The following is a 27,892-nucleotide window of genomic DNA, read 5'->3' as shown; positions in this document are numbered from 1 at the left end:
CAGTAATTCGCAGCTCTTTCTAGGATTTTACTTCAAGAAATGCTTCTGTATTGGATTTTTTAAAACTTGGGGATAGGTCTGGTACTTTACCACAAATAATTTAAATTAGTACCATTCATATTCTTTAATTTCACCTTTTGGTCTCCTATTTATACTTGATGGCTCATACTCTGAGCTCTGTGGTGTTCACACAGTTTGACCTCAGAGAACACCATGTCCCACAGATGCTTCAATGCTGAAGCTCCTGGAACTGTGAAGCCGAGAGAGCTGGCACGGCCAAGTTTGAGCAACCAGTCTCTGGAATTTTGTTAGAGGTCTTCAGGAAACTGCCTGTACTGAAAGAGAACTTAAATCTTTTAAATGTGGAAGTGTTTACATGACCACAGCTTCAGGATGTGTATTTTCTCACTGATCCTAGCGTTTCAAAGAAATAATAATGGTAGAATTGGAGCCCTGCATTATCTCTATGATATAGAAAATTTCAAATGAGAAAGAAAAAGCAGCCTTATAATTCAGACATCCTTTTTCTGGACATAAGAATCTGAGATAATTTTTGTCTTACTAAATATGGATCGCAAAACATTAGTTTTTCAGCTTTCATTTATCAGTCATGATATGTACAAGAAAAACATTTATAGAAACACACATACACAAAAGCAACAAAAAATAAAAATGCCTTTAAACCACTATGTCAAGGTGAACAAAACTATGCGGAATAAGAAACATCATCAATAAAAATTAAAACTAACATTAAATATCAATACTTACACAACAAAGTGGACTGTTAGCAAAACAAAGCTAACATACGGTCACAAAGAAAGACAAAGGCATTAACCATCAAAATAGCGTTTTGTCTCAATACCTCCTCCATGTTTTGGCCTTGGGAAATCACCAAGCCCTAACGCACCTGGCTTATTATTTTCTCCCCTACTCACTCCCTCATGCTTCCATTCTTTTCACACTGGGGTACCAGTGTAAGAGACTCCTGGAGGTGGCCAACCGTGCCGCAGCTCCCAAGGCAGCAGTGGCTGTGCTCCGAGGAATGTAGAGCTTCTGGGAAATCTGGTGCTCAGGAGACAAGATCAAAGACAGCTGGTCTATGGCTCCATGACTCTTGTCTTTGAACACTGTAATAGCACGGCTACTAGAGAAATCGTTCTTTAAGCTCTCTGAAGAGTTCTCCACTGAAAAAGAAAGAAAACACAAGTTTTTTCAAGGGGTTCTCACACTCTTTGCCTTCTCTTGCCCATTCTAGATGTTTCCTAATGTGTGTGACAATCATTTTCTACAGAGGGTGACATTCGTTGTTACAATTAGAGAGGATAAGACTCAGAAACCAGTCAATAAATAGAAAATGAAAAAGGGGAACTGAGTGGAAATAAATCCTTGTCAGAATGGGGGTGGAGGGAGGGAAAAATGTACTTATGAACGGGGAAGGGACAATTTCTTTCTAGGATGTCATAAAAATAAATTGGATATAATTCTAATTCCAGAGATGAGTCCTTAAGCTCCCCTATTTACAGCAGTAAGCACAATGGTGTCCCAGAGGTGTTTTCTATTGCCAAAGTGGTTTCAGTTTGAGTCTATATCAGTGTAAAAACAAAACTGACCAAGATGTTTGTAAGAAGTTCCAAAAACCAGTTATCAGACATAAAATAAATTCCTTAGAATTAGTGCCAAAAATTCCAAATAGCCAAGGAAGGGAATACATATACTCTAGACCACGGTGACCAAAGCGACTGGTCTGTGAACTCTTTATTACCTGCCTACAATGAGAGGAGCTTTTGCAAGCATCTAAGCAAACACACTGCTTTCTTCAAGAAAATTCTGCTTTAGTTTAAAAAAAAAAAAAAAAAAAGCCCAGGTGAGCTAAATAATGTGCTAATGTGTTGCCCATCTAAGCAAAGACTTCACAGATTGGTACCAATATGATTACATTTTGAAAAGTACTGCTCTAGACCTTAAAAACATAGATTTCAAAAAATCTAGATAAAACACAAGCATAATCCAGTACATTATTCATCTTTACATTTTTAGCAACTAACATAGCAGCAGGTGATATATGTTCTACGCATTTGTGATGAATTATATTCAAGGAGAATTTGACAGGTATTCCAAAAGGTAAAACTCTGATCAAAAGTTATAATTAATGCCCACTAGAAAGGAAAAGAGCTAGTGAGTTCTAATAAAATAAGTGGTTTTATACAGTTTTGGTGAGCTCAGGTTTTAAAAGGTACAAATATATGAAAGCAGGGACACATGATCAAAGAATTTAAAAGAGCAGCAAAACTTCTGCTTCCAGTTATGACGTTAACTCAACGGTGATTGAAAAACAATCTCTCCTGCTTTAAATAACCGGAAAGTTGGACAAAATGTATGAAGCAGTAGCGGATTCATATACTGAACAATAAGCATGCAAGCTAGTGATCCCTAAGAGAAAGGAAACAGTGAGCTCTACAAGGGCCTTCGCTCCTGCTGAAATAGTTTCTAGGCTTCAGTACAAGAACGGAGAATCAAAACTGAGCCTGGAGGTCTTACTGGGTTGAAAAGACTGAGTTTGGAATTCAAGAAGGCCAAGGTGGGGGCGCCTGGGTGGCTCAGTGGGTTAAAGCCTCTGCCTTCGGCTTAGTGGGTTAAAGCATCTGCCTTTGGCTCAGGTTATGATCTCAGGGTCCTGGGATCGAGCCCCGCTTTGGGCTCTCTACTCAGTGGGGAGCCTGCTTCCCTTCCTCTTTCTCTGCCTACTTGTGATCTCTGTCTGTCAAGTGAATAAATAAAATCTTTAAAAAAAAAAAAAAAAAAAGGCCAAGGTGCCTGGAATTTGTGGGAGGAAGGTACCAGAGAAGAGGCAGCTAGAAATCTAGAAAGATAAGAACACATGTAGTAACCTCTGAGATCAGCCATAGCAACTTCTTTCTAGATATGTCTCCTCAGGCAAGGGAAACAAAAGCAAAAACAAACTATTGGACTTCAAAATAAAAAGCTCCTGCACAGCAAAGGTATAAACAACAAAACTAAAAGGCAACCTATGGAATGGGAGATGATATTTGCAAGTGACATCTCTGATAAAGGATTAGTATCCAAAATATATAAAGAACTTATACAACTCAGCATCCAAAAAACAGATAATCTAAATGGGGAGGGGTGTTTGGGTAACTCAGTCTTTAAGCATCTACCTTCTGCTCAGGTCCTGGGATCGAGCCCCACATCAGGATCCCTGTTTAGTAGGAAGCCTGCTTCTCCCTTTCCCACTCCCCCTGCTTGTGTTCCCTCTCTCACTGTCAAATAAATCTTTTTTTAAAATGGGCAGAAGACATGAATAAACATTTTCCAAAAAAGACATCCACATGACACATGAAAAATTGCTCATTATCACTGATCATCAAGGAAATGTAAATCAAAACTATAATGCTGGGGCGCCTGGGTGGCTCAGTGGATTAAAGCCTCTGCCTTCAGCTCAGATCATGATCCCAGGGTCCTGGGATCGAGCCCCGTATCGGGCTCCCTGCTCGCGGGGAGCCTCCTTCCCTTCCTTTCTCTGCCTGCCTCTCTGTCTACTTGTGATCTCTGTCAAATAAACAAATAAAATCTTAAAAAAAAAAATTACAATGCAATATCATCTCACACCTGTCAAAATGACTAAAATCAATAATACACAAACAACAGGTGTTGTTAAGAATGTGGAGAAAGGGGAACCCTCTTGCATTATTGGTGGGAATGCAAACTGAGGCAGCCACTCCAGAAAACTGTATGGCAGTTCTTCAAAAGTTAAAAATAGAACTACCCTATGATCCAGCAATTGTAGTACTAAGTATTTACCCAAAGAATACAAAAATACAAACTAAAAAGGATACATGCACCCTGATGTTTAAACAGCATTATCAACAATAGCCAAATTATGGAAATAGCCCAAGTGTCCATGGACTGATGAAAAGATAAAGAGGCTGTGGAACATATATACAATGGACTATTACTCAGCCATAAAAAAGAATGAAAGCTTGCCATTTGTGATGACACGGATGGAGCTTGAGAGTATTACGCAAAGTAAAATAATTCTGTAGGAGAAAGACATACAGCATACGATTTCATTCCTATGTGAAGTTTGAGAATTAAAACAAATGAGCATGGGAGAGAAAAGAGAGATGCAAACCAAGAAATAGCCTCTTAACTATAGAGAACAAACTGATGGTAACCAGAGGGGAGATGGGTGGGGGGATGGTTCAAATACGTGATGGGGATTAAGGAGTATACTTGTTGTGATGAGCAATGGGTGAGGTATGGAAGTGCTGAATCACTGAATTGTACACCTGAAACTAGTATTATACTGTATGTTAACTATACTGGAATTTAATAATAACTTGGAAAAAAAAAAAGAACTGGTTACCAAAAGTCGGGGGAGGGGTTGAAGGGGATGGGGATTAAGGAAGCACTTGTGGTGATGAGGATTGGGTGATGTACAGAATTGTTGAACCACTATACTGTACACCTGAAACTAGTATTACAATGTATGAAAAAAATTCCAATAAACATTTTAGGTTTTGTGTAAATTTATGTTGATTCTACAATTCATATGGAAAATGACCTAAAATAGCCAAGACAATTTGAAAAAGAACAAAATTGTACAATTTCAAGATATATAAATCCCCACTAATCAAGGCAGTGGTATAAAGCCCCATAAACCACTAAAACATAACAGGAAGTCCAGAAATAGACCCTCACATATACAGCCTACTGACTTCTGACAAAGATATCTAGGCAGTTTATTATTTTTTTTAAGATTTTTATATCTAGGCAATTTAAAAAAGGTTAATCTTTTCAACAAATTGTGCTAGAACTGAATATTAAATGTAATAAAAATAAACATTGATCCTTACATCACACCATTATATTAACACAAACCGTAACTCAAAAATCAACAAATTGGATCACAGACCTAATTTTAAGAACTAAAACTACAGGACTTCTCATAAGAAAATGAACAAATCAGTTACTTGGGTTAAGAAAGATTTCTAAACAGGACACAAAAACACAAACTTCATATTAAGAAAAAAATCCATCAGACTTCACCAAAATGACAACTTTTGCTCTTTCAAATATGCTGTTAAGGAAGTCACATGCTTGAGAATATTTGTAATATATATATACACATACATATAGCTGTATATATCTGACAAAGCTTTTGTGTCCAGAATAAAGAATGAAAAGATTATAATCCAATAAAAATGAGCAAATATTTGAACATGTAATTCACTAAAGAAGATCTACAGATTGCATATAAGCACATAAAAAGATGGTCAACATCACTGGCAAACAAGGAAATATAAATTAAAACCACAGTAAGATACCACTACACACACACTAGAATAGCAAAATTTTAAAAGACTGATAGATAGCATCATTGACAATAAAAGGAGATGGAGCAATCAGATTTCATGTATTATTGGTGTGAATAAAAAATGGAAGAGTCACTTTGGAAAACTTTTTGGCAGTTCTTAAAAAGTTAACCATGCGGTGATCACATGACCCAACAATTTTACTCCTTGGTATGTACTGAATATGTCTACACAAAGAGCTGTGTGTGAATGTTCACAGCAGTTTTATTCATAATGGCCCAAATCTGTTCATCTGATGAACAGATGTTCATACAACTGGGTACCACTTAGCAAAAAATAAGAACAAACTTTTGACACTGGCAACAACATAAATCCATCTCTAAAACGTCATAATCAGGGAAAAAGGTCATACTTAAAAACTGTTTTTTAATGCATGACTCTCTTCTTATGAAATTCTAGAAAAGAGAAAGGAACATGCTAGGAACCAGGAAGCAAGAGAAGAGAATGACCGCAGAGCGACCAAAGAACTGGTGGAGTTGTTCTATGTCACGACTGTGGTAGTTATAAGACTGTACACAAGCGTCAAAACTCACAGAATACTTAAAAACTGGCAAGTTCTATTGTTTGTAAAACAGACTCCCCCCAACCAAACTGCATTTAAAAAAAAGAGAGAGAGAGAGAGGAGTAGCAAAACAGAAGGGAACAACGGAACCCAGTAAGGACGTGAGACAAATGCTATAAAGTCAGCAATTTTTCAAGTTATGTTCTGAAGAAGATAAATGAAGGTTTTCAGCAGGATGACACACCACTGTATTTGTCAATTACGTGTAAAGCTACCTGAAGCAGAATGTTTTCCTGCAGAATCAAGCGCCGTAGGAGTTGCACTGAGGGTTGCCGCGGGCAGCTGGACTGGCGTTGCCTGAGTCTGAACGCTGCTGGGCTCGGGCCGGCTCCCTTTTGCTGACTGCTGCGACTGGATCAGAGACATGTAGAACTCCTCCAATTTGGGCAATGGGGAAGAATCTGAAGAATTCCCTACGTTTGGCTGCTGCAGTATGAGAAAAGTTGGGCAAAAGCATGAAAAGTAGTTGTTAGTATAACAGAAGAATTAACCCTGTTTCGGTTCCTTAGTTGTACAGACACGACATACTTTTCACATAGAATTAATACCATTATTCACTTTCAAGAACCTAGTTCCTCTCTAAAAAAAAAACAAAGTCCTTTTCTAACTTAGTGACCATCAATTCAATTCGAGAAGCATTTACTGAACATACATTACGAGCAAACACGGGGCTGGAAGTTGCCGCACAGAGCTGCAGCAGGGTGGCGGGAAACGTGAGCAAAGGCGGCACACTGCTGGGTTCCCTGCACGTGCTTCCTCATTTCAACCTCAGGACGACCGACCGCTCTAGCTCCAGGGTTCTGTCATCCTCGCTAGGGGCCCTTTCACTCAGCAGAACACTTTTCACAAGAGGCGAAGTTATCCAGTGTCAACCAGCAGGTAACAAAGCAGAGATGGTAACTCAGCCCAGTCCATGTTCTCACCAGCTCCTAGTAAGACAGGATCCCTGTCCCTAAGTTCACAGCCCTCAGATGGAAAAACAGTGTGTGTCCTGCAGCCAGCCACGAACGGAGGCGTTCCCGCGTGCCGCAGTGTGAACACACTAGAACATAAAGTAGTTAAAGGAAGGCTCCTTAAAAGAGACAAAATGGAGTATTAAGAACCAGGGTTTTAGAGAAGAAGATGAATATGCCATATGGAGACGAAACTGGACTTAACTGAATGGAGTATCAAATTTTAACCATGAGATCCGATATCCTACCATACAGTCATCGCTAAAGCAGATACGAGCCACGGTAACTTAGCATTTATCTTCTGTGATGGTAACCGGCATTAATATGACTAAAGCCAGCCCTACCCCACCTATAAGGCTGACAGTCTGGGATCTGCCCTGACTGAACTGAACCAGTAATCACACAAACAGAAAAGGTAGCTTTGTCTGTTCTTCAGGCTCCTATGTATAGTGGACGTTTTGTATCAGTTGGCATTCTTTTGTTCCACAACAAAAAAAACCCCTGCTCATTTTCAAACATGGCTGGCATGAATGTGGTTATACAATTATGCAATATATAAAGGGCTATGTGCGTAGCCTTTTTTGACAGCAAGAGTGAAATTCACATTCCAGATAGCTATACTGGCCACACAATATGCTACTTCAGGAAATTAAAGATCCAGACTCAAATTGTTACTTGGCTTATACAATTCATGTGTGCTTTAGTTACCCCGTAAATTTATTCTCAGAATGAGGCTAAGCATTAGTGAGTCTTGTTTTTTTTTTTAATTTTATTTATTTGACAGAGAGAGAGATCACAAGTAGGCAGAGAGGCCGGCAGAGAGAGGGGAAAACAGGCTCCCTGCTGAGCAGAGAGCCCGATCTGGGGCTCGATCCCAGGACCCTGAGATCATGACCTGAGCCGAAGGCAGAGGCTTTAACCCACGGAGCCACCCAGGTGACCCATTAGTGAGTTCTTTAAATAAAGCTCCAAAGGTATGTAGATGAATATTAATACGATAAACTTTCAGAGCTGGAAAGATCACTACCTAAATTGGTCTTTGCGGATGGACGAACAGCCTCCAAAAATGGACCCTGTGCCCACCTGTAGATTTTAGCCTGCGATGAGGCTGAGCCATAGACTGCAGACCAGCCAGACCAAGTGTTTTTTACACATCAGTAGTTTAACAAAAATTTAAATCAGAAACACATTTTTAAGGCTATATCCTTTTTCTTTCCTTGTAAGTATGATTTTGAAGAAAGATGCACTGTTAAAAACATATTTAAGATGCATTCTGATAGCTTATTCTGAAAATAAACTTGTCTAAATTTGTACGACACTCTGAAAGCAAATGCCTGCAGTCAACTTGAGCACTTATTTGACAATCAAGGTTCTTTCTCCGAAGACTGTTTTCCAGCCTTGCTGCCCAAAGTGGGGTTCGCCAACCAGCAGAACCACCTGGGGGCTTGCTAGACATGCAGAACCTATGTCCGCATCTCAAATTTGCTCAGTCAGATCCTGCAGCTTCACAAGATTCTTAGGGGATGTGTGGGCACGTTGTACTTTGAGAAGCATTGTTCTACCAGCTTTAGTTCTCTGTAGTCATCAATGACTGCCTCCATCACAGTTATCTGAAAATTCACCTCATGGAACTAGAGGTAAATGACAGACTTTCAAGAAACATGATTAACATATGTAATCAAAAGCACAGCCTCAAAACCACAATAACATACAACTTCACACCCACTAGGTTGGCTATGATTTAAAATAACAAGTACTGGCAAAGATGTAGACAAATTGGGACAATCTTCTATGGCTGATGGGAATGTCTATTTAGGAAAGTCTGGCAATTCCTCAAAACATTAAATAAAGAGTTACCATATGACCCAGCAATTCCACTCCTAGGTATATACCCTCGTAAAATTTAAAACACATCTACATAAAAAACATGTACATGACTGTCACAGCAGCATTATTCATAATAGCAAAAAACTGAAAACAACTCAAATGTCCATCAGCTGACGAATGGATAAACAAAACGTGGTCTATCCATACAATGGATTATTCAGCCATGAAAAGAAATAAAGTACTGATACATGATCAACCTTGAGATTATGATGTTAGGAAGCCAGAAACAAAAGGTCACAGACTGTACTGATCCTAATTACATGAAATGTTGCAAATCAATGGAGAGAGATAGTAGATGAGTGGTTATCTGGCAGACACGGGGTAGGGTGTCAGCTCATTAGCTGCAGGGTTCCTTTGGGGAATAATGAAAATGTTCTACAATTGTTTATGGGATGAATGTACAATAAGCTAATGGACTATTGAATATACTTAAGCCATTAAACTGTACACTTTAGATAGGTAACTATATGGAATATGAATTACACATTATAAAGCTGAGGAGTCAGGGGATGGAGTCCGCGCCCCACCAAGGGTTTCAGCTGAGATCCCCAAAGGATCCCATGTCAGGAGTAACAGCCACATCTAAGGAGTAAGGACAAAAGTGAAATACAGCAGTCCTAACAAAGTCTAAAGCCAAAACTCAGTGTGTGTGTTATGGTGACTGGCTGCTACCTGCCAGCCACAGGACATCTCAATCAGCCTTGGAGGAAGAGAACTCACCCAGAAGCTCTATAATTTTTTTTATCCATAATTGTCCAATATTCAATTTTTAAAAAATCATAAGGAATGCTTCCCACTTTCTCCACCCCCTGCCCCCAACAATGCCAAAAACAGGATTGGTGGGATGGGGAGAAAACATGCCCAAAGTTGATTCAGATACTGGCATTACCTGGAAAAAAACTTTAAAAGAACTACAATTAGCATGATCAAGAATGTAGAGGAAGTGACATAAAAAAATTGATGAAAATATGGAGAATTAAAACAAAGAATCCAAATTTATTAAAAAAAAAAAGAATCAAATTGGCATTCTAGAACTGAAACGAAAAATGTTTGCAATAAGAATTCAATCTGTAGGTTTAGCAGCAGAATGGATCCACAGATGAGAGGACTAGTATTCCAGAAGAATCAATAGAAAAATCTCCAAACTGAGAAAAAAGAAAAGAGAAGAAAAGAAAAAAGTCTGTAAACATGAGAAAAGAGTCCAATAGGCATGTGGGACTCAGCCAAAGTGCTAACACATGGATAACTGGAAAGCCAGCAGGAGGGCAATAATAAGGGAAAAGCACTATTTTATAAAACTGATGAAGGGCATCAATCTTATTCAATAAGCTCAGTGAAACACAAGTAGAATAAACCCAAAGGAAATTACATCTAGATATATCATTATCAAAGAGCTTAAAGCAAAAGACAGAAAAATCTTAAAAGAAGCCAGAGAAAAAAGACATCACTATCAACAGAGCAATGATACCCGACAGCTGACAATTCAACAGAAGCCAGAAAATAATGGTAGGACATCTTCAAAGGCTGAAAAAAAAAGTAACACCCGAAAATTCAATACTCAGGGAAAATATCCATCAAAAACAAAGATTAAATTTGGAAACCTGGGAAATTAAACAACATATTCCTGAACAGCCAACAGGTCAAAACAAATCAAAGAGAAGCTAGAAAATATCCTGAGACAAATGAAAACAGCATACCAAAATTAATGGTGATGAGGAAACAGAAGGCTGGCTGAGGACAAAGCAAAAGGCTGACACCCTACAACCTTCCCCCACCCCCACTCCTGGGTGGGACATATTATGACATTCTTTAGGAATCTCCCACCCATCTTAATGTTAATATTTTGCTAGAGGGCAAAACAACCTTGGCAATGGCAAGGCCTCTGGTATCAGGTATCTAGGTATTTTGTAGGTCCTCTTTAGCATATGAAAGTTCTTTGAAGCCTCCCTTTTCCTTATTTCCCACACCCCCATGGTACATAACCTACCATCTCTCACAACCCCAGGGCAGCAGCTCTTCCTGCCCACGGGTCCTGTCCCCATGCTTTAATAAACCACCATTTTGCACCAAAGATGTCTCAAGAATTCGTTCTTGGTCATCGGCTCCGGGCCTCACCCCACCGAACCGAACTTATATTCTAGAACTTCATCAATGGGATACAGCAAAATGAGAACTAAGAGGAATTTTTTTTTAAGACTTTAGTTCTTTGCGGGGGGGGGGGGGGGGGGAGAGAGCATGAAGGGGGGAGGGGCAGAGGGAGCTGAGTGGGAAGCCCAGTGCAAGGCCCAATCCCAGGACCCCAGGATCACAACCTGAGCCAAAGGTAGATGAAGAGGAATGTTTATAGCAGTAAAAGCTGACATTAAAAAAAAAGAAGAAGAAGAAGAAGAATCACAAACAGCTTAACTTTATACCTTAAGGAATTAAACAAACAAAGGCTAAAGTTAGCAGAAGCCATGAAATAACAGAATTAGAGTAAAAATAAGTGAAATACACACAAAAAATCACTGAAAATAAGAGCTAGTTTTTTTTGAAGCTATAAAAAAATTTATAAATCCTTAGCTAGACTAGGAGAATACTCATATATCAACAAACAAAATTAGTTCATTAAATGAACTCCTTGAAAAGGAAATTAAGGAGTGCCTGGCTGGCTCAGGTGGCAGAGCATGTTGCCTCAAGATCTCAGAGGGTGTGAGTTCAAGCCCTACACTGGGTGTAGAGATTCCTTGGAAAGGAAATTAAGAAAAAAATCACATTCACAATAACACCAAAAAGAATAGGAGGTGAAAATTATGTAACACTGATGGAAGAAGCCATAAATACATGGGGAGATAGTCCATACTCACAGATTAGAAGAATTAATATTATTAAAATTTCCATACTACCTAAAGTGATCTACAGGTTCAAAGCAATTCTTATCAAAATGTCAACGGCATTTTCTACAAAAACAGAAAAACAATACTAACATTCATATGAAACCACAAAGGACCCCAAATAGCCAAAATAGTCTTAAGGGTTGGGGGAAGGAGGGATCACCCTTCCTGATTTCAAAATATACTACAAAGTTCCAGTAATAAAAACATTATGGGACTAGCACAAAGTAGACATAGGCCAAAAGAATAAAATTGAGAGCCCCCAAATAAAAACACACATATTCAGTCAACCAATCTTTGGTAATGATGCCAACGTTACACAATGGAGAAAGTGTTGTGGAAAAATAATCAGACCTGTGAGAGACCAACTGACACTCCGAGGAGGAGGAGAACTCGTATTTATTTTACACCAGCGGACCCAGATGAGATCATGCTTCAAGTTCTGGGCGGAGGTAAATAGGGTTATAGGGCTTTTATAGGGCACTGCAGGCAGTCAGGTTCCAAGGGCTATGCTGACTCCTGGTAGGCGGGTTTAAAACAAGGGAACAGGGCTGCTTTAGGCGGGAACAGTAATGCAGGGAGCCTGTGGCTGGAAGCCTAGCGGCTGGTTATCTCTTGCTCCCAGTAGGGCTTCTGGTTATCTCTAGCTTATTGCTAGTAACTTTCCATCCTCTGGGCTGCTTGGCCTGGGCCTGCCCTGGGTAATTTTCCTCTTCAAAAGGGCAGTGTCTTCACTACATGTTGTTGGGAAAACTGGATATCCACAGAAAATGAATGAAACTAGACCTTTATCTTACACTACACACAAACACTAACTCAAAATAGATTAAAGACTTAAACATAAGACCTGAAACTATAAATCTCCTGGAAGAAAACACAGGACGGATGCTTTAGGACACCGGTTTTGGTAATCATTTATTGGATATGAAACCAAAAACATAAGTAACAAAAACAAAAATAAACAAGTGGGACTAGATGAAACTAAAAATCTCAGCATGGCAAAAGAAACAACACAATCATGAATGACCACGTATTATACGACATTTATATGAAATGCCCCAAAGAGGCAAATCTATAGAGACAGAAAGCAGACTAGTAGCTGCCTCAGGCTGTGGGAGGATGGGAAAGGGGTGTGACTGCTAATGGGTACTGGTTTTTTTTGATGGGTTGAAAACCTAAAACCTAAAACTAATCTGTGCTGTTAAGCACTCTGTTTCTGGAACAGAGTATTCTATATAATATAGAATACTTTATCAAGGCTCTCATACAAAATAACCGCATTTTGAAGGAAATATATCATTCAGAAAACTCCTCTTCCACAAATCTGCTTTTCAACAAGTCTCCCAGTCTTGAGCCCTTTATTTTCAATGTGACACATGAAAATAAAAGTGCAGAGGCCTGGTGGCCGGATTTCATGATTCAAATTGTCCTGCCGTTTCATGATGCTCATAATATATTTGAAAAAACAGAAAACAAATATATTTTGTTCGAGGATTAGTGCTTTCTGCTACAGCAACATAAAAGAAAAAAATAAATATTTTTATTTTTGGCTAAATTATATAAAAATAACTGTTTTCTACATCTCTTACATAGAGATTTTATCAATCTTTCAATTCTAAGCTTGGGATTTTCTTCTGAAGAGATAAATAAATTAAGTTGACTGAAATTAATTTTAAAAATCAACCTACCTGTTGTGTATGTGTATTCCACCAAATGCTAGAGTGGGATCATTAACCAGAATTTTACTTTCTAAAAATGAAAGCACTTCCTCATTAGAATCTGTCAGTAACATTCATTAGACATTTACCTTTTGAATCCTGGTTGTGCCAGTATTTTTTTCCTGAGCATCTAATGCCTCTTGTTTTTGAACTTCTCCTTTCATTCCATTCACAAGGCCTGAAGGCTGCCACGAATCATCCCATATATCTTTGGGTCCAGAAAAGCACCAATCCTACAGAGAAAAAATTGCAAACACAAACCAAGGCATAGTGCCACGTGATCCAGACAGAGAATAACATGGGCAAGGTAAAGGCAAGGAGGCAAAGTTGATTGAACAAGAAAATGTGTTTATTATAAGTTGCTGTATCAGTGTGACTTCCCCACCCTCCCTTGTTTTATTGGTCCATATCTGATATCTTGAATTCCTTGGAACACACAGATGTCATAAAAATAAATACAACTCTGGTTTGTAGTATTTTCTTCAATACTATTTTCATGGCCAGATGACTTTTCATGATCATCTAGTATTTAAATGGCATAAATAATAAGGAGCAATTTAAGTGTGGCTACTTCCTCTAAGAAACAGTGGGAAATAAGTTATATTTTAAATATATTTTAGGCCCAATATTAGCTACTTTTCTCAATGCAGAGACCCAGAGATTATATTACAATGTTAATACAATAAAAATAAAATTAGTGAAAACAGCATTTTTATAGATCCCAAGGCCTAAGAGTCCAATGATAAAACACAAGTTATAATGGTTAAAAGGTAAGATGGGATAATAAGTCCATGATTTATTCTACCCTGTTTCAACTTGTCCTCCTCCCTATCACTACCATCTTTGGGGAAAAAAATGAATACTTCTGAATTATCATGTGATAAATCCTTTTGAATTCCAGAGTGTATAGATTTATTGAAGAAATTTACATTTCCATTTTTAAGTAATGACCTGTTGTTTCCCAGGGATCTAACCTTTTGCGGCATTTCTTTACATGATGGGTAAGGTTTCTTTCCACCAAGGCTTGAGGTAAATAAGTGGGAGGCAGCATCATCCCCTTTATCCATTTTAGCCTGCAAAGGTAACCAATTTTCATCCCAAACATCATCACCGATAGTCACTGATTCCAGGCATGGCATTCCGGTGGGAATCTCATCCTAGAATGTATCAGAAGACAAAACCTTTAACTTACAGTTGCTATATATTTTAAAATTTAGGTTTACATTTTTTTTTCTGGATTCTAGGTAAAGATGGAAGTTTGAATACATAAATGATTACCCTCTCTCTCCTGAAACATCACCAAAATATTCAGATTTTAGATACAAACTCATTATTAGAACAGAAGAAAACACAACCTACATTCTGGATATAGAAAAGAAGGTAAGTGATAACCTTCTAAGCAGTCCTGAGAAAGTAGAATCCTGAGCTTATAGCAGGAAAAACTGAGAAGCAACCTGAATTTATACCAGATATGGCAAATGCTCAGAAATTGCTACTACAAGGTTTTTGGAAATAAGAATGTGTAGTGGGCACAAAAAGAAAAGCACTGGTAAAACGTCTGTGTAAGAAGCAATTAAAATCTCCAGATACCCCACCCTATTCCATATACAAAGGAAGCCACACCTCTTTTTCCTGCTGGAAAGCCAGAGGGTCTTCTGGAGGGTAAAAGGGAGGGTGGGGCAAGCATAAACACAGGGGAATTCAGCAAAGGTTTTTATACCAAATATCAAGACCCCTAAGTCTGTTTTCAATAGCAGGACAGAAATAAAAGTAAAGAATGCATGAACCTGAAGAGAGATCCATAGGAATGATCCAATCTGAACAACAGAGAGAAAAAAATCTGGGAAAACAAAAGCAAAAACAGAGCCTTGGGTACATATAGGACAATACCAAAAGGTTTAACATTTGCTTCATGGGAGTACCAGAAGGAGAAAAGAAAGAGTACAGTACAGAAAAAGTGTTTGAAGCAGTATCTGAAAATGGCACAAATTTGATGAAAGACATAAACCTACAGATTCAAAAAGTTTAGCAAACCTCAAAGAGAAATTCATGTCTAAACAGATTATAATATACCTCTTGAAAACTAAAGACAAACAATCCTAAATGTAGACAAAGAAAAATGACATGTTATTATAAAGGAACAATTCCAGTACTGCAGATTTTTCATCAGAAATTATGAAAGCCAGAAGGAAGTGGAAAGAAATTTTTAAAGGCCTGAAAGAAAAAAACCAGTAACCCAGAATTCTACATCCAGCAAAAATATCTTTCAAGAATGAAGATAAAATAAATACACTCCCAATGAAGAAAACTAAAAAAAATTATTGTCAACAGGTATACTCTAAAAGAATTGCTAAAGGAAGTTCTTTGGATAGAAAGGAGAGGATACCAGAAGGAAAGTTGGTATATCAGAAATAAAGAGTAATAGAAACGATCAGTATCTGGGGAAGTGTGATGGGACTATTCTTCTACTGAATTGTTTATAACATATTTAAAGGTAGAAAGCAAAAACTAACATTATAAACTCTCAACCTATATACTTGTTATATATAAACATAGCATAAAGGAGGTGGGAAGGGGTAAAATACCTAAATGGTGGTAAGATATCTACATACCACTTGAATTAGTACATACAGATTACATCAACCGTGGAAAGCCAAGATGTATATTGTAATTCCTAGAATAACCAGTCAAAACGGCAGGCAGATATAATAAAACAGGCAGATATAATAAAAATATAATAAGTAAACTAAAACAAACTATTAAGAAAGAATACTAAGTAAGAAAAATACAAAAAAAAAAAAACACTAAAAGGAGGAAGGAAAAGCAAAGGAATGAAAAGCCGAGGTAAAAAAAAAAAAACATTAAAATGGTAGACCTATAATCAAAATATATCAATAATGATATTAAATGTAAAATGTATAAACATACTAAATAAAATTCAGATCATCAGAATGGATTTAAGAAATGACTAAACTATATGCTGTCTCAAGAAATTTATCTCAAATATAATGACATAGGTAGGTCAGAAGTAAAAAGATGGAAAAGGATATATTATGTCACAGTTAAAAAAATAAAACTGGAGTGGCTATACTGTTATCAGACAGTATACGGATGTAGGCATCACTACTGATATAGGCATCAGTGCAAAGAAAGTAACTATGGATAAAGACATTTCATAATGATGAAAGGGTCAGTTCATCAAGAAAACATACCAATCCTAAATACATGTCACCTGACAATAAAACTCCAAAATACATAAGGAAAAAAACTGACAAGGAAAGAGAGGGGACAGAAGGTATACTGGAGCAAATTATAGCAGAGAACTTCCCCAACATGGGGAAGAAAACAAGCATTCGAGTCCAGGAGGCACAGAGAAACCCCCTCAAAATCAATAAAAATAGGTCAACACCCCAACATATAATAGTGAAACTTGCAAATCTCAGACACAAAGAGAAAAACCTGAAAGCAGCTCAGGACAAGCATTCCATTACCAACGAAGGTAGAAATAATAAGACTGGCAACAGACCTATCCACAAAGACTTGGCAGGCCAGAAAGCACTGGCACAATACATTCAGGTGCTAACTGAGAAAAACATGCAGCTGAGAATACTTTATCCAGCAAGGCTGTCATTCTGAATAGGAGAGATTAAAAACCTTCCAGGACAAAGAGAAATTAAAAGAATTTGTGATCACTAAATCAGCCCTACGAGAAATAGTAAAGGGGATAATTTAAGTGAAGAGAGGGCCCAAAAGTAATACAGACCATAAAGTAACAGAGACAACATACAAAAAAAGTGACTTAACAGGTGATACAATAGCACTAAACTCCTATCTTCCAATAATTACTCGGAATGTAAATGGGTTAAATGTCCCAATCAAAAGACACAGGGTACAGTGGCTCGGTTGGTTGGGTGACTGCCTTCGGCTCAGGTCATGATCACCAAGTCCTGGGATCGAGTCCTGCATCAGGCTCCCAGCTCCGTGGGGAGTCTGCTTCTCCCTCTGATCAACCCTCTCATGCTCTCTCACTTCCTCTCTCTCTTTCTCTGAAATAAAGAAATAAAATCTTAAAAAAAAAAAAAAAAGACACAGGGTATCAGATTGGATAAAAAAGTAAGGCCTATTCATATGCTATCTGCAAGAAATTCACTGTAGATGCAAAGATAGAAAGTGAAGAGGTGGAGAACAATTTATCATGCTAATGGTTATCAAAAAAAAAAAGCTAGGGTGGCAACCCATATATCAGATAAATTAGATTTAAAAACGAAGACTGTAATAAGAGATGAGGAAGGACACTATATCATAATCAAAGGGTCTATCCAACAAGAAGATCTAACAACTGTAAATATTTATGCCCCCAACGTGGGAGCAGCCAATTATATATTCCAATTAATAACAAAATTAAAGAAACACATCGATAATAATACAATAACAGTAGGGGACTTCAACACCTCTGTCACTGAAATGGACAGATCATCTAAACATAAGATCAACAAGGAAACAATGGCTTTGAATGACACACTGGACCAGATGGACTTAACAGGTATATTCGGCGCATTCCATCCTGAAGCAAGAGAATACACATTCTTCACGAGTGCACATGGAACATTCTCCAGAATGGAAAACACAGTGGGCCTCAAGTGGTACCAAAAGATTGGGATCATTCCCTGCATAATTTCAGACAACAATGCTTTGAAACTTGAACTCAAGCACAAGAGCAAAGTTGAAAAGAACTCAAATCCATGGAAGTTAAAGAGCATCCTACTAATAAATGAATGGGTCAACCAAGAAATTAAAGAAGAATTTAAAAATTCAAAGAAAAAAATGAAAATGAAAACAACTGTTCAAAACCTTTGGGATGCAGCAAAAGGCAGTCCTATTGTACAAAGCAAGCAATTCAGCCTTTCTCAAGGAACAAGAAAAGTCTCAAACACACAATCTAACTTTACACCTAGAGATGGAGAAAGAGGAGCTAATAAAGCCTAAACCCAGCAAGAAGAGAATTAATAAAGATTAGAGCAGAAATCAATGAAACAGAATGGATTAATTCCTAGAAACATACAACTAACAAAACTGAACCAGAAAGAAACAGAAAACCTGAACAGACCCATAACCGCAAGGAAATTGAAGCAATAACCAAAAATCTTCCAATGAATAAGAGTCCCAGGCCAGATGGCTTCCCAGGGCAATTCTACCAAACATTTAAAGATGAGTTAATACCTATTCTTCTGATACTGTTCCAAAACTAGAAATGGAAGGAAAACTTCCAAACTCATTCTACAAGGCCAGCATTACCTTGATTCCACAACTAGACAAAGACCCCATTAAAAAAGAGAATTACAGATCACTATCCCTGATAAACAGATGCAAAAATTGTCAACAAGATACTAGCTAATCGAATCCAACAGTACATCAAAAGGATTATTCACCATGACCAAGTGGGATTTATTCCTGGGCTGCAAGGGTGGTTCAAAATCCACAAATCAATCAATGTGATACAGCACATTAATAAAAGAAAGGATAAGAATCATATCATCCTGTCAATAGATGCAGCAAAAGAACTTGACAAAATACAGCATCCTTTCCTGATTTAAAAAAAAAAAAAAACAACAACCTCCAGAAAGTAGGGTTAGAAAGAACATATCTCAATATCATAAAGGTCATACATAAAACACCCACAGCTAATATCCTCTTCAAGGTCAGAAACATGACCGGGATATCACTCTCACCACTGTTGTTCAACATAGTACTACAAGTCCTAGCTTTAGCAATCAGACAACGAAAAGAAATAAAAAGCATCCAAACTGGCAAAGAAGAAGTCAAACTTTCACTCTTGACAGATGACATGATAACTCTATTTAGAAAAACTGAAAGACTCCACAAAAAAATTTACCAGAACTGATACAAGAATTCAGCAAATTCGCAGGATAGAAAATCAACGTACTGAAATCTGTTGCATTTCTACACACCAATAATGAAGCAGTAGAAAGATAAATCAAGGAACTGATCCTATTTACAACTGCACCAAAAACTATAAGATATCTTGCAATTAAACTAAACAAAGAGGTAAAAGATCTGTGCTCTGAAAACTACAGAACACTTAGGAAAGAAACTGAAGACACCCTCTACCCCCCCACACACAGATGGAGAAACATTCCATGCTCACGAATTGGAAGAAAAAATACTGTTAAAATGTCTATGCCACCCAAAACAATCTACAAATTTAATGCGATCCCTATCAAAGTAACACCAGCATCTTTTCACAGAGCTATAACAAAGAATTCTAAAATTTGTATGGAACCAGAAAAGACCTCAAATAGCCAAAGTAATGTTGAAAAAGAAAAACAAAGCTGGAGGCATCACAATTCCAGACTTCTAGCTGTATTATAAAGCTGTAATCAACAAGATAGCATGGTATTGGCACAAAAACAGACACATAGATCAATGGAACAGAATAGAGAACCCAGAAATGGACCCACAAATATATGGTCAACTCATCTTTGACAAAGCAGGAAAGAATAGCCAGTGGAAAAAAGAGTCTCTTCAACAAATGGTGCTGGGAAAACTGGACAATACACAAAAGAATGAAACTGGACCACTCTCTTACACCACACACAAAAATAAATTCAAAATGGATCAAAGACCTAAATGTGAGACAGGAATCCATCAAAATCCTAGAGTAAAAACCCTGATAAACTGGAATTTCTTAAAATTAAAATTCTGTGGTATGAAAACCACTATAAAGAGAATATAGACATGCTACAAGCAGGAGAATACATTTGAAAATCACATATCTGACAAAGCACTAGGATTCAGAAGACTTAAAGCACTCTCAAAATCTACTAGCAAGAAAACAAACAACCCAACTAAAACATGGGCAGAAGGCTTGGACATTTCCCCAAGAAGTATGTATATGGATGGCAAGTAAGCACACACAAAGATGTTCAACAACACTCATTAGGGAAATGCAAGTTAAAATCACACTGTGACACTACTACATATCTATTTGAATGGCTAGAAATGAAAATTATTGATAAGACCTAGGGCTGGCAAGATAACAAACAACAAGAACAGTTTGGCCTACACTTACCACATCACTCCTCATTACCTTTACACAAAAATCTGTGATGTTGCCACAGCATACTACTTGACTGTCAATAGCATTTACAGTAATAATGTAAACCCTGAACAGTGATCTAATGGAAAGGGTGGTACAACATTAGTAAGATGGGGTACCGGGGACAGAAAGGATACATTTGTGTGTGGTAGGCAAAAGGATGAAAGAGAAGGAAACCTTCCTCTTTTCCAGAAGGGTGTAGAACTGAAAGCTCAGGAAATAACAATGTAAGCATGTTATTTAATGCTCTTCCAAAAGCAGCATCTGGAAGAGATGAAAATGGTTGCTCTGTGAAATACAAAATGTAGAGGAAGGGGTTATGGGGCCCTATGTGTACGTAAACATTAGGTTAAAATAAAAATAAAATACATCCTCAAAAGCTGTCGAGGTTTTTCCTGTTGTGTTCTCCTGATACTGTAGCTCAGTACTCATTTCTAATCACCACAAAATTCTTGAAGACTGCCCAAAGCAACGAGATAGAAACTAACACCTCAAAGCCAGATAATGCCTTTCCTTTTTTGTGATCAAGGCTCTGTTGTTTCAACTTTCATATTGGTGACTGCTGAAGAGAAAATGTAATTCATCTGTGCAAGATGCTCTGATGACACCAAAAGCAGAATTTTAAGAGCGATCTCATTCCCATCCCCTTCACTTATGAGTTCAGTATATGAATTACATTTTCAAAAAACTCCTTCCTTCTCCTACCTCATTTTCTTCCTTCAGATCCTTTAGCTCTGGGATGGACCACGTTGGGTCTTCTTCACAGCACTTATCTTGGTTTTCCAAAGAACTGAATTCAGAATCCTTTAATGGCTCGTTTAATTCAGATTTAAGGTGACTGAAAGCCTTTTCATCATTAATATCTTGCTAGTAGATATGAAAGAGACATTATTTTATTTTCCATACTAATGCTGTTTCTAAAATCTGCATGCCTATACATTCTGGGAGGAATTTTTCACTATGGCTCATACGGATGCTACATTATTTTCTAACTTTATCCATGACTGTACACCTTCCTATCCTGCTAAACTAGTTCAAGCCAACAAACACTTACGGAGCACGCATTATGAAATGTGTGCAGGGTAGCTCTGTGGATGTAAAGATGAATACTGAGGATTGCAGCTCTAAAGGAACTCCAGGGGCACCTGGGTGGCTCAGTGGGTTAAAGCTTCTGCCTTCAGCTCAGGTCATGATCCCAGGGTCCTGAGATCGAGACCCGCATTGGGCTCTCTCTGCTCGGCAGGGAGCCTGCTTCCTCCTCTCTCTCTGCCTGCCTCTCTGCCTACTTGTAATCTCTGTCTGTCAAATAAATAAATAAAATCTTTTTAAAAAAATAAATAAAGGAACTCCAAATACAGCAGAAAGACACAAAATCAGATAATCACTCTACAACCTTCAGTGTAGAGCCATTGCAGAGATATGACCAAAATATTGTTGGGGAGGAAGATGTCTTAAAAAGATGCAATGAAGGAGGTAACACAAACAGGATTTAAAGAGAGTAGCAATTACAGGGAACGGGGTATACACAGGTAGGGAGTCGGTGGGTAAGTGTGTGTGTGTATGTGTATGAAGTCCATGGGATACAGGCTGGGGTGGGATAAAAGAATTTTAATTCTTATCTCTTTAGCACAAAAGATGGCCTTATTTCATTTTCAAGACTGAAATATGATTATTGGAACATATAACACAGTGATGATAAAGGTTGTATTCAAATCACTATTTAAGAATCAGGAAACATAATTGTTCCAATCAAGTTATAATGATTAAGAAAAATTCAGGCTTTAGAAAGTGTTAGGGCCAAATAAGCCTAATTAATTTTAACATTAAGTAGAAATCTAATATTCTTATCTGTTTCAAACATGCAGCACTAAACATTCATACCTATTTTTCAGAACAGGCTAATCTCCCAGTGGTCAAACTGGCCTTCCCTTTTTATCTAATAGTTAGCAAATATCTACTAAAAACATAAGATTATCTCTACAATTTTATTTTACAAGTCAGATATATAAAACATATTTGGGCAAAATATTTTATTCAGTGAAAATAAAAAGCCTTCCTGGGCCCAAAACCACTTTGGCTCTCAATCTAATACATCCTATATTCTTAGCCCAGTACTTGTTGTCATGAGGAATGTAAGACTCAGAGGGCATGTTCATTTATTTGTTCAAAAGTCTCAAGTAAGTCTCTACTTGGTGCTTCATTTTACTTCTATCTAAAACAGGGATACGAAAGCACCAACCTGGTAAAGTGATCATAAAATTAATTAGCACATGAGAGTGCTTAGAACAGTCCCTCCCATGTAGTTCAAGTTCAATAAATGTTGCTGTTGTTATTATTTTTTTTTTATTACTACTACTGTTGGGTGGAATAGTATGGAACAGTAATAGTGGTAATAATAATAATGTTATAACTGTGAGTGGGAGTCACTTAAAGACTTACAGAAAAAATAAAAAATGAGAACACTGGAAAAATCTGAGATATGCAGAAAGAACAGCAATTAGATTAGTGTAGGTGAAGTCACAACTGTACCAAGGCAGTAATGGAATTTAATATATGTGAGAAATCGTACAGGAGACAGCATGACTGTAGCAAAGATTTAAACCAGCAAATAATGAGAGACAAGGTACTGTTAAGATCATTGCATCAAGTTCCTGAAATTTCCTAGGTTTGGAAATCCTCAGTTTCCTCACCTATAAAGCAAGGATGATTACAGCAACTATATCACAGGCATTCTATGAGGATTAAATTACATATTATGCTCACGCTGTTTTTCATAGTGTTTGGCATATAAGAACTCATTAAATGTTAATAATAAGAAAGAATTATAATAATTTTTGCAAAAACCTCTTACCAGGGTATATAATTCACTCTCTTTTGATTGTGGACTTATCTCTCGGTCTTCATTAAAATAGTGCTGCTGGGAAGGATAACCCAGTTCTGTCAGAACCACATCCTCCGGCCCTGAACTGGATTTAGTATATAAAGCTAAAGGGTTGAGTTCTCTGAAACCCTGGGATTTAAAAAAAAGGGTTTAATCACTTAAGGAAAAAGTGAAAAATTTAGCACTTCATAATTTTCAAATGTGGAAATGTTATCTTCTAAAATTTAACAGTTAAAAAATTTTCCATATTGATAATTTTTCCGAGTCACAAAAATTATTAACAGTGATGCAGACATCACCATAAACATCTGCAAAACAAGAGTGTTGTCTTCTCTAAGAAGGCCTCAAAGAAATTATTTGAGGAAAGACAGAATCCTCAAATCAGTTACTTAAAAGTATTTACACTCTCATCAGCCAAAGGTAGTTTTTGTGGTCATTTGAAAATTAAGAGACTGCTCTGTATTAAGAAGGCAGGCATCTCACAGATATCTCTAAGATTAAAGAATACATCAAATAACCTCTATTAAATTATCTTACACCTTCAAGCAAATAAAATATATTACAAAACACATCCAGACTGCTCCACCTTAGAAGGGACATTTTCTCGGCATACAATAGCATGGCCCTCCGTTCTCAAGACATGATGGAAATAGATGTCTTCATTTGATGATGTATCACACAGGAAAATGTTAAGGATTCCATCTACATATTCATCCACTACCCCCACTAATGGCTTCAAACCACACAACTTCTGAAACTGCAAAATAGCTCTGGATGTCCAATGTTCCTGAAATACAATCAAGACATGAAATTCAGACAACAAATTCAAACATGAATTATCGTAACCACATACAAAAATAAATTCCTGATGAACTAGAGATTTTCATGTAAAAATAAAGCCATAAAAGTACTAGAATTACACACTGCAGGATAAAAGTCAGAGTAAAGGAAAAATTATTTAAAATGTGATTATGGAAAAAAACTTTATTTTTTTTTTAAAGATTTTATTTATTGGCACCTGGGTGGCTCAGTGGGTTAAAGATTTTATTTATTTATTTGATAGAGATCACAAGTAGGCAGAAAGGCAGGCAGAAAGAGAGAGGGAGAAGCAGACTCCCCGCCAAGCAGAGAGCCCGATGTGGGGCTCGACCCCAGGACCCTGGGATCACGACCTGAGCCGAAGGCAGAGGCCTTAACCCACCGAGACACCCAGGCACCCAAAACCTTTATTATTTATGTGGTGAAACACTTTCATTTTCAGAAATGATTAAGTTAAATTACTGGACTAATCCTTCCACAGAAACCACTAAAATTCTAGATAAAATATTTTCTAAATATGTCCAAAAGCATCAAAGAACTGTCAAGAGACTGAAAGATTCTCAGGAGTGAGGGTTGCTGGGGGGAGTGGGGATGGGATAGGGTGGTGGGGATATGGACATTGGGGAGGGTTATGTGCTATGATGAGTACTGTGAAATGTGTAAACCTGGCGAGTCACAGACCTGTACCCCTGGGGATAAAAACACATGTTTATTTCAAAAATTTAAAAATAAAAATTAAAAAAAAAAAAAGATTCTCAGGAGAGAATTAAAGGAAAAGTGGGAACTATTTTGCCTTAAAAAGGACAAGAGGGGCACCAGGGTGGCTCAGTTGGTTAAGTGACTGCCTTCGGCTCAGGTCATGATCCTCGAGTCCTGGGATCGAGCCCCGAGTCGGGCTCCATGCTTGGTGGGAAGCCTGCTTCTCCCTCTCCCTGCTTGTGCTCTCTCTCCCTCTCAGTCAAATAAATAAATAAAATATTTAAAAAAAAAAAAAGGAAAAGAAATAAACTAGCCTTCACGTGGATTTGCAGTTCAATTTTCACATCACCTGGATAGTAGACAAATCCTCAAGTTGTTCATTCAAATTAACATGATTCCAGACAGGGAGTATTCCTAGGTACCTGGCAGAAGCGAATGCAAATCTCTCTAGAGGTAGGCAATCTTATCCCATATTATTCAAACATTCTCACAAATAATTTTTCAAAGACAATCAATAGCACATTGGCAAAGATAAAAGGCATACAAAGAAACAACTAATCACAAGTTAGAACAAGCAGAAACAATATAAGAAAACCTTCAAAAACTTTAGATAATTATAAAGCAACTAAACATACTACACTTAAAAAAAAGATTAATTTGAAAGCTTCTGTAGAGACCAGGAATCTATAAAAATTCATCTAGCAAAACTACAGAACAAAGAGAACTTTTAGAGAGTAAAAATGTAATAAAACCAAAACTTAAAACCTACAAGATTGACTCAGTAGCAGGTTAGATAGAATAAAAGGGTAAATCAGTAAAGTGGAAGATAATTTGGGAAGAAAAAAAAAAAAACCCAGAATGCAATATGGAAAGAGAGAAATACATAAAATACAGAGCTTAAAAAATATGGAAGATTAATTGAGAAAGTTTAACATACTTTCAACTGTGGTCCCAGAGAAAGAGATGCAGAAACAGAGACAGAGGGAATATAAATATGAATAATGGGGGAAAGACAATACTAACTGAAGAGAGAGTGGCTGGGAATTTGCCAGATTTAATAAAAAGTAACAAAGCACAGAAAAAGGGAGTTCAATGAACCACAAAGCAGGATAAATAAGCATAAATCCACACATAAACATACTAAAACTGAAGACACCAGCAATAAACAGGAAAATGTTAGAAACAGTTATAGACAAAAAGGACACTGCCTTCAGAGGACTATCCACCACCCTGATGGCTGACTTCTCCAATAAGGTAAGGGAGACCAGAAGCCACTGTCATGATATCTTCAGTGCACTAAACATATTACCTGCCAACCTAAAATCATAGTGAATATATCTGCCAAAAATAAGAGCAAAATTTTGTGTCCAGGTACACATGACTTAGTTTGCCATCAGCAAACCCTCGCAAGATGAAATCTTAAAGGATACAGTTCAAACAAAAGGAAAATGTTCTCAAGGGGTTTGGGCGGCAAGAATGAAGAGCTAGGAAATTGAGAAACACATGACTAAATTTAGGTGAACACCATTTTACGTAGTCCGTTTCTTGAGGGGTTTAAAACAATAATTAGACAACAAAAATAGATCAGAAGAGGAGGTTAAAGAAAGTGTTCTAATGTCTTTGGATCGCTATTTACAACATGTGTTGTATTTCCTAGAGTAATCCCTAAAATAATATAGTGTGTCAGCAGAATGATTAAAAAACTTCTCAAAATAATGCATGCAAGGTGACAAAAAGAAAGAATAGATAAGCCTGTGATGCTCCACTCGGGCCACTGGGTTCTACTGCCTACAGAGTTTAGTAGCTGTCTAAGGATATGGGCAGATGGCAGTCACTGATTTTGAAACAGCCATCCTGTGGCCCCCTCCCTTCAAGTATTTCTCCTATAACTCCTAGCGGTTCTGCCAGTCCCAAATAATGTCCTCTAACTCTTCAAGCCAGCAAGGCTACAGACTGGGGGACTGACCCCAGCATAGAAGCTGAAAATTTCCTGATCTTACCACCTACAGCTTGACTCCCAAGGGTAGATCTCTGCTTTTCCGCCTGCTTTGGATTTTGCCTATGGGAGTATTAGTCCCACCATGCTATTCTGTTGTTACTCTGCCATTACCAAACACATTAACTATTTTTGAAACCAGAAAAAAAGATAAAAAGTTGAGATTCATTCGTTTAGTTGAAGACTTTTATTAAGCACCTACCATGACGCGACCATTGATCCAGGCACTAGAGAGGAGGCCCCTCATCTCAGAAGCTTACACCATGTATGTGAACAAATAATTACGATAATATCAGAGTGTTATAAAGATAACCTGCAATGAATGACTAAAGTAGGAGCGTGTACTTTAAATTGGCTGGTCAAGGAAGTCCTTCTAGGGAAATAATATTTGCGCTTAAATCTGAGTGACAAAAACGGGCCAACCATAAGAATGCTTTGAACAAGCTATTCCAAGGAACAGAGTGAGCAAAAGCCTTAAGGTCAGAATCACTTCAGGAAGGAAATAAGAAAACAAAAAGAGGCAGGAAAATGGAAGCCATCTGGCTAATGTGACAGTAATGAACACTGGCTCCAAGTGGGTCAAATTTAACCCTGAGCTCCTGATGGAAGAAAGAAACCAAGGCTAAAATGCACCCTAAAACACAATCCTGAATACTTACTTGCACAAAAACTATAACTGCATACATGATTTACATACTCAAAAATCAGAACAGAGGGGTGCCTGGGTGGCTCAGTGGGTTAAGCCTCTGCCTTTAGCTCAGGTCATGATCCCAGGGTCCTGGGATCAAGTCCCACATCAGGCTCTCTGCTCAGCAGGGAGCCTGCTTCCTCCTCTCTCTCTCTCTGCTTGCCTCTCTGCCTACTTATGATCTCTGTCAAATAAACAAATAAAGTCTTATAAAAAAATTTTTTAAAAATCAGAACAGATTGAATGTCTAACAATAAAGGGACAATTAATCAATCTATGATATAAATTTACCTAATAGATTAATAT

General features: G+C 37.6%; 1 protein-coding gene across 3 annotated transcripts in view; it reads right to left on the bottom strand.

Moving 5' to 3' along the window:
• Positions 1-463: 463 nt before the first annotated feature.
• The window catches only part of TDRD5 (tudor domain containing 5), an 86,417-nt gene continuing 58,988 nt past the window's right edge, over positions 464-27,892 (bottom strand). For all 3 annotated transcript variants that reach the window (XM_032862606.1, XM_032862605.1, XM_032862604.1), the window contains exons 12-18: positions 23,971-24,171; positions 23,355-23,513; positions 21,209-21,370; positions 14,361-14,543; positions 13,476-13,619; positions 6,171-6,381; positions 464-1,184 (exon numbers count right to left, since the gene is read on the bottom strand). In XM_032862606.1, coding sequence (XP_032718497.1) covers positions 940-1,184; positions 6,171-6,381; positions 13,476-13,619; positions 14,361-14,543; positions 21,209-21,370; positions 23,355-23,513; positions 23,971-24,171 — 1,305 coding nt within the window. In that variant the 3' untranslated portion in view covers positions 464-939. The remainder of the gene's footprint in view (positions 1,185-6,170; positions 6,382-13,475; positions 13,620-14,360; positions 14,544-21,208; positions 21,371-23,354; positions 23,514-23,970; positions 24,172-27,892) is intronic.

Source organism: Lontra canadensis, unplaced genomic scaffold, assembly GCF_010015895.1.
Source record: "Lontra canadensis isolate GAN:19392208 unplaced genomic scaffold, GSC_riverotter_1.0 scaffold24, whole genome shotgun sequence".
Classification (NCBI taxonomy): Eukaryota; Metazoa; Chordata; class Mammalia; order Carnivora; family Mustelidae; genus Lontra; species Lontra canadensis.
The sequence above is the reverse complement of the archived record's forward strand: the minus strand, read 5'-3'. Positions and strand labels throughout refer to the sequence as shown.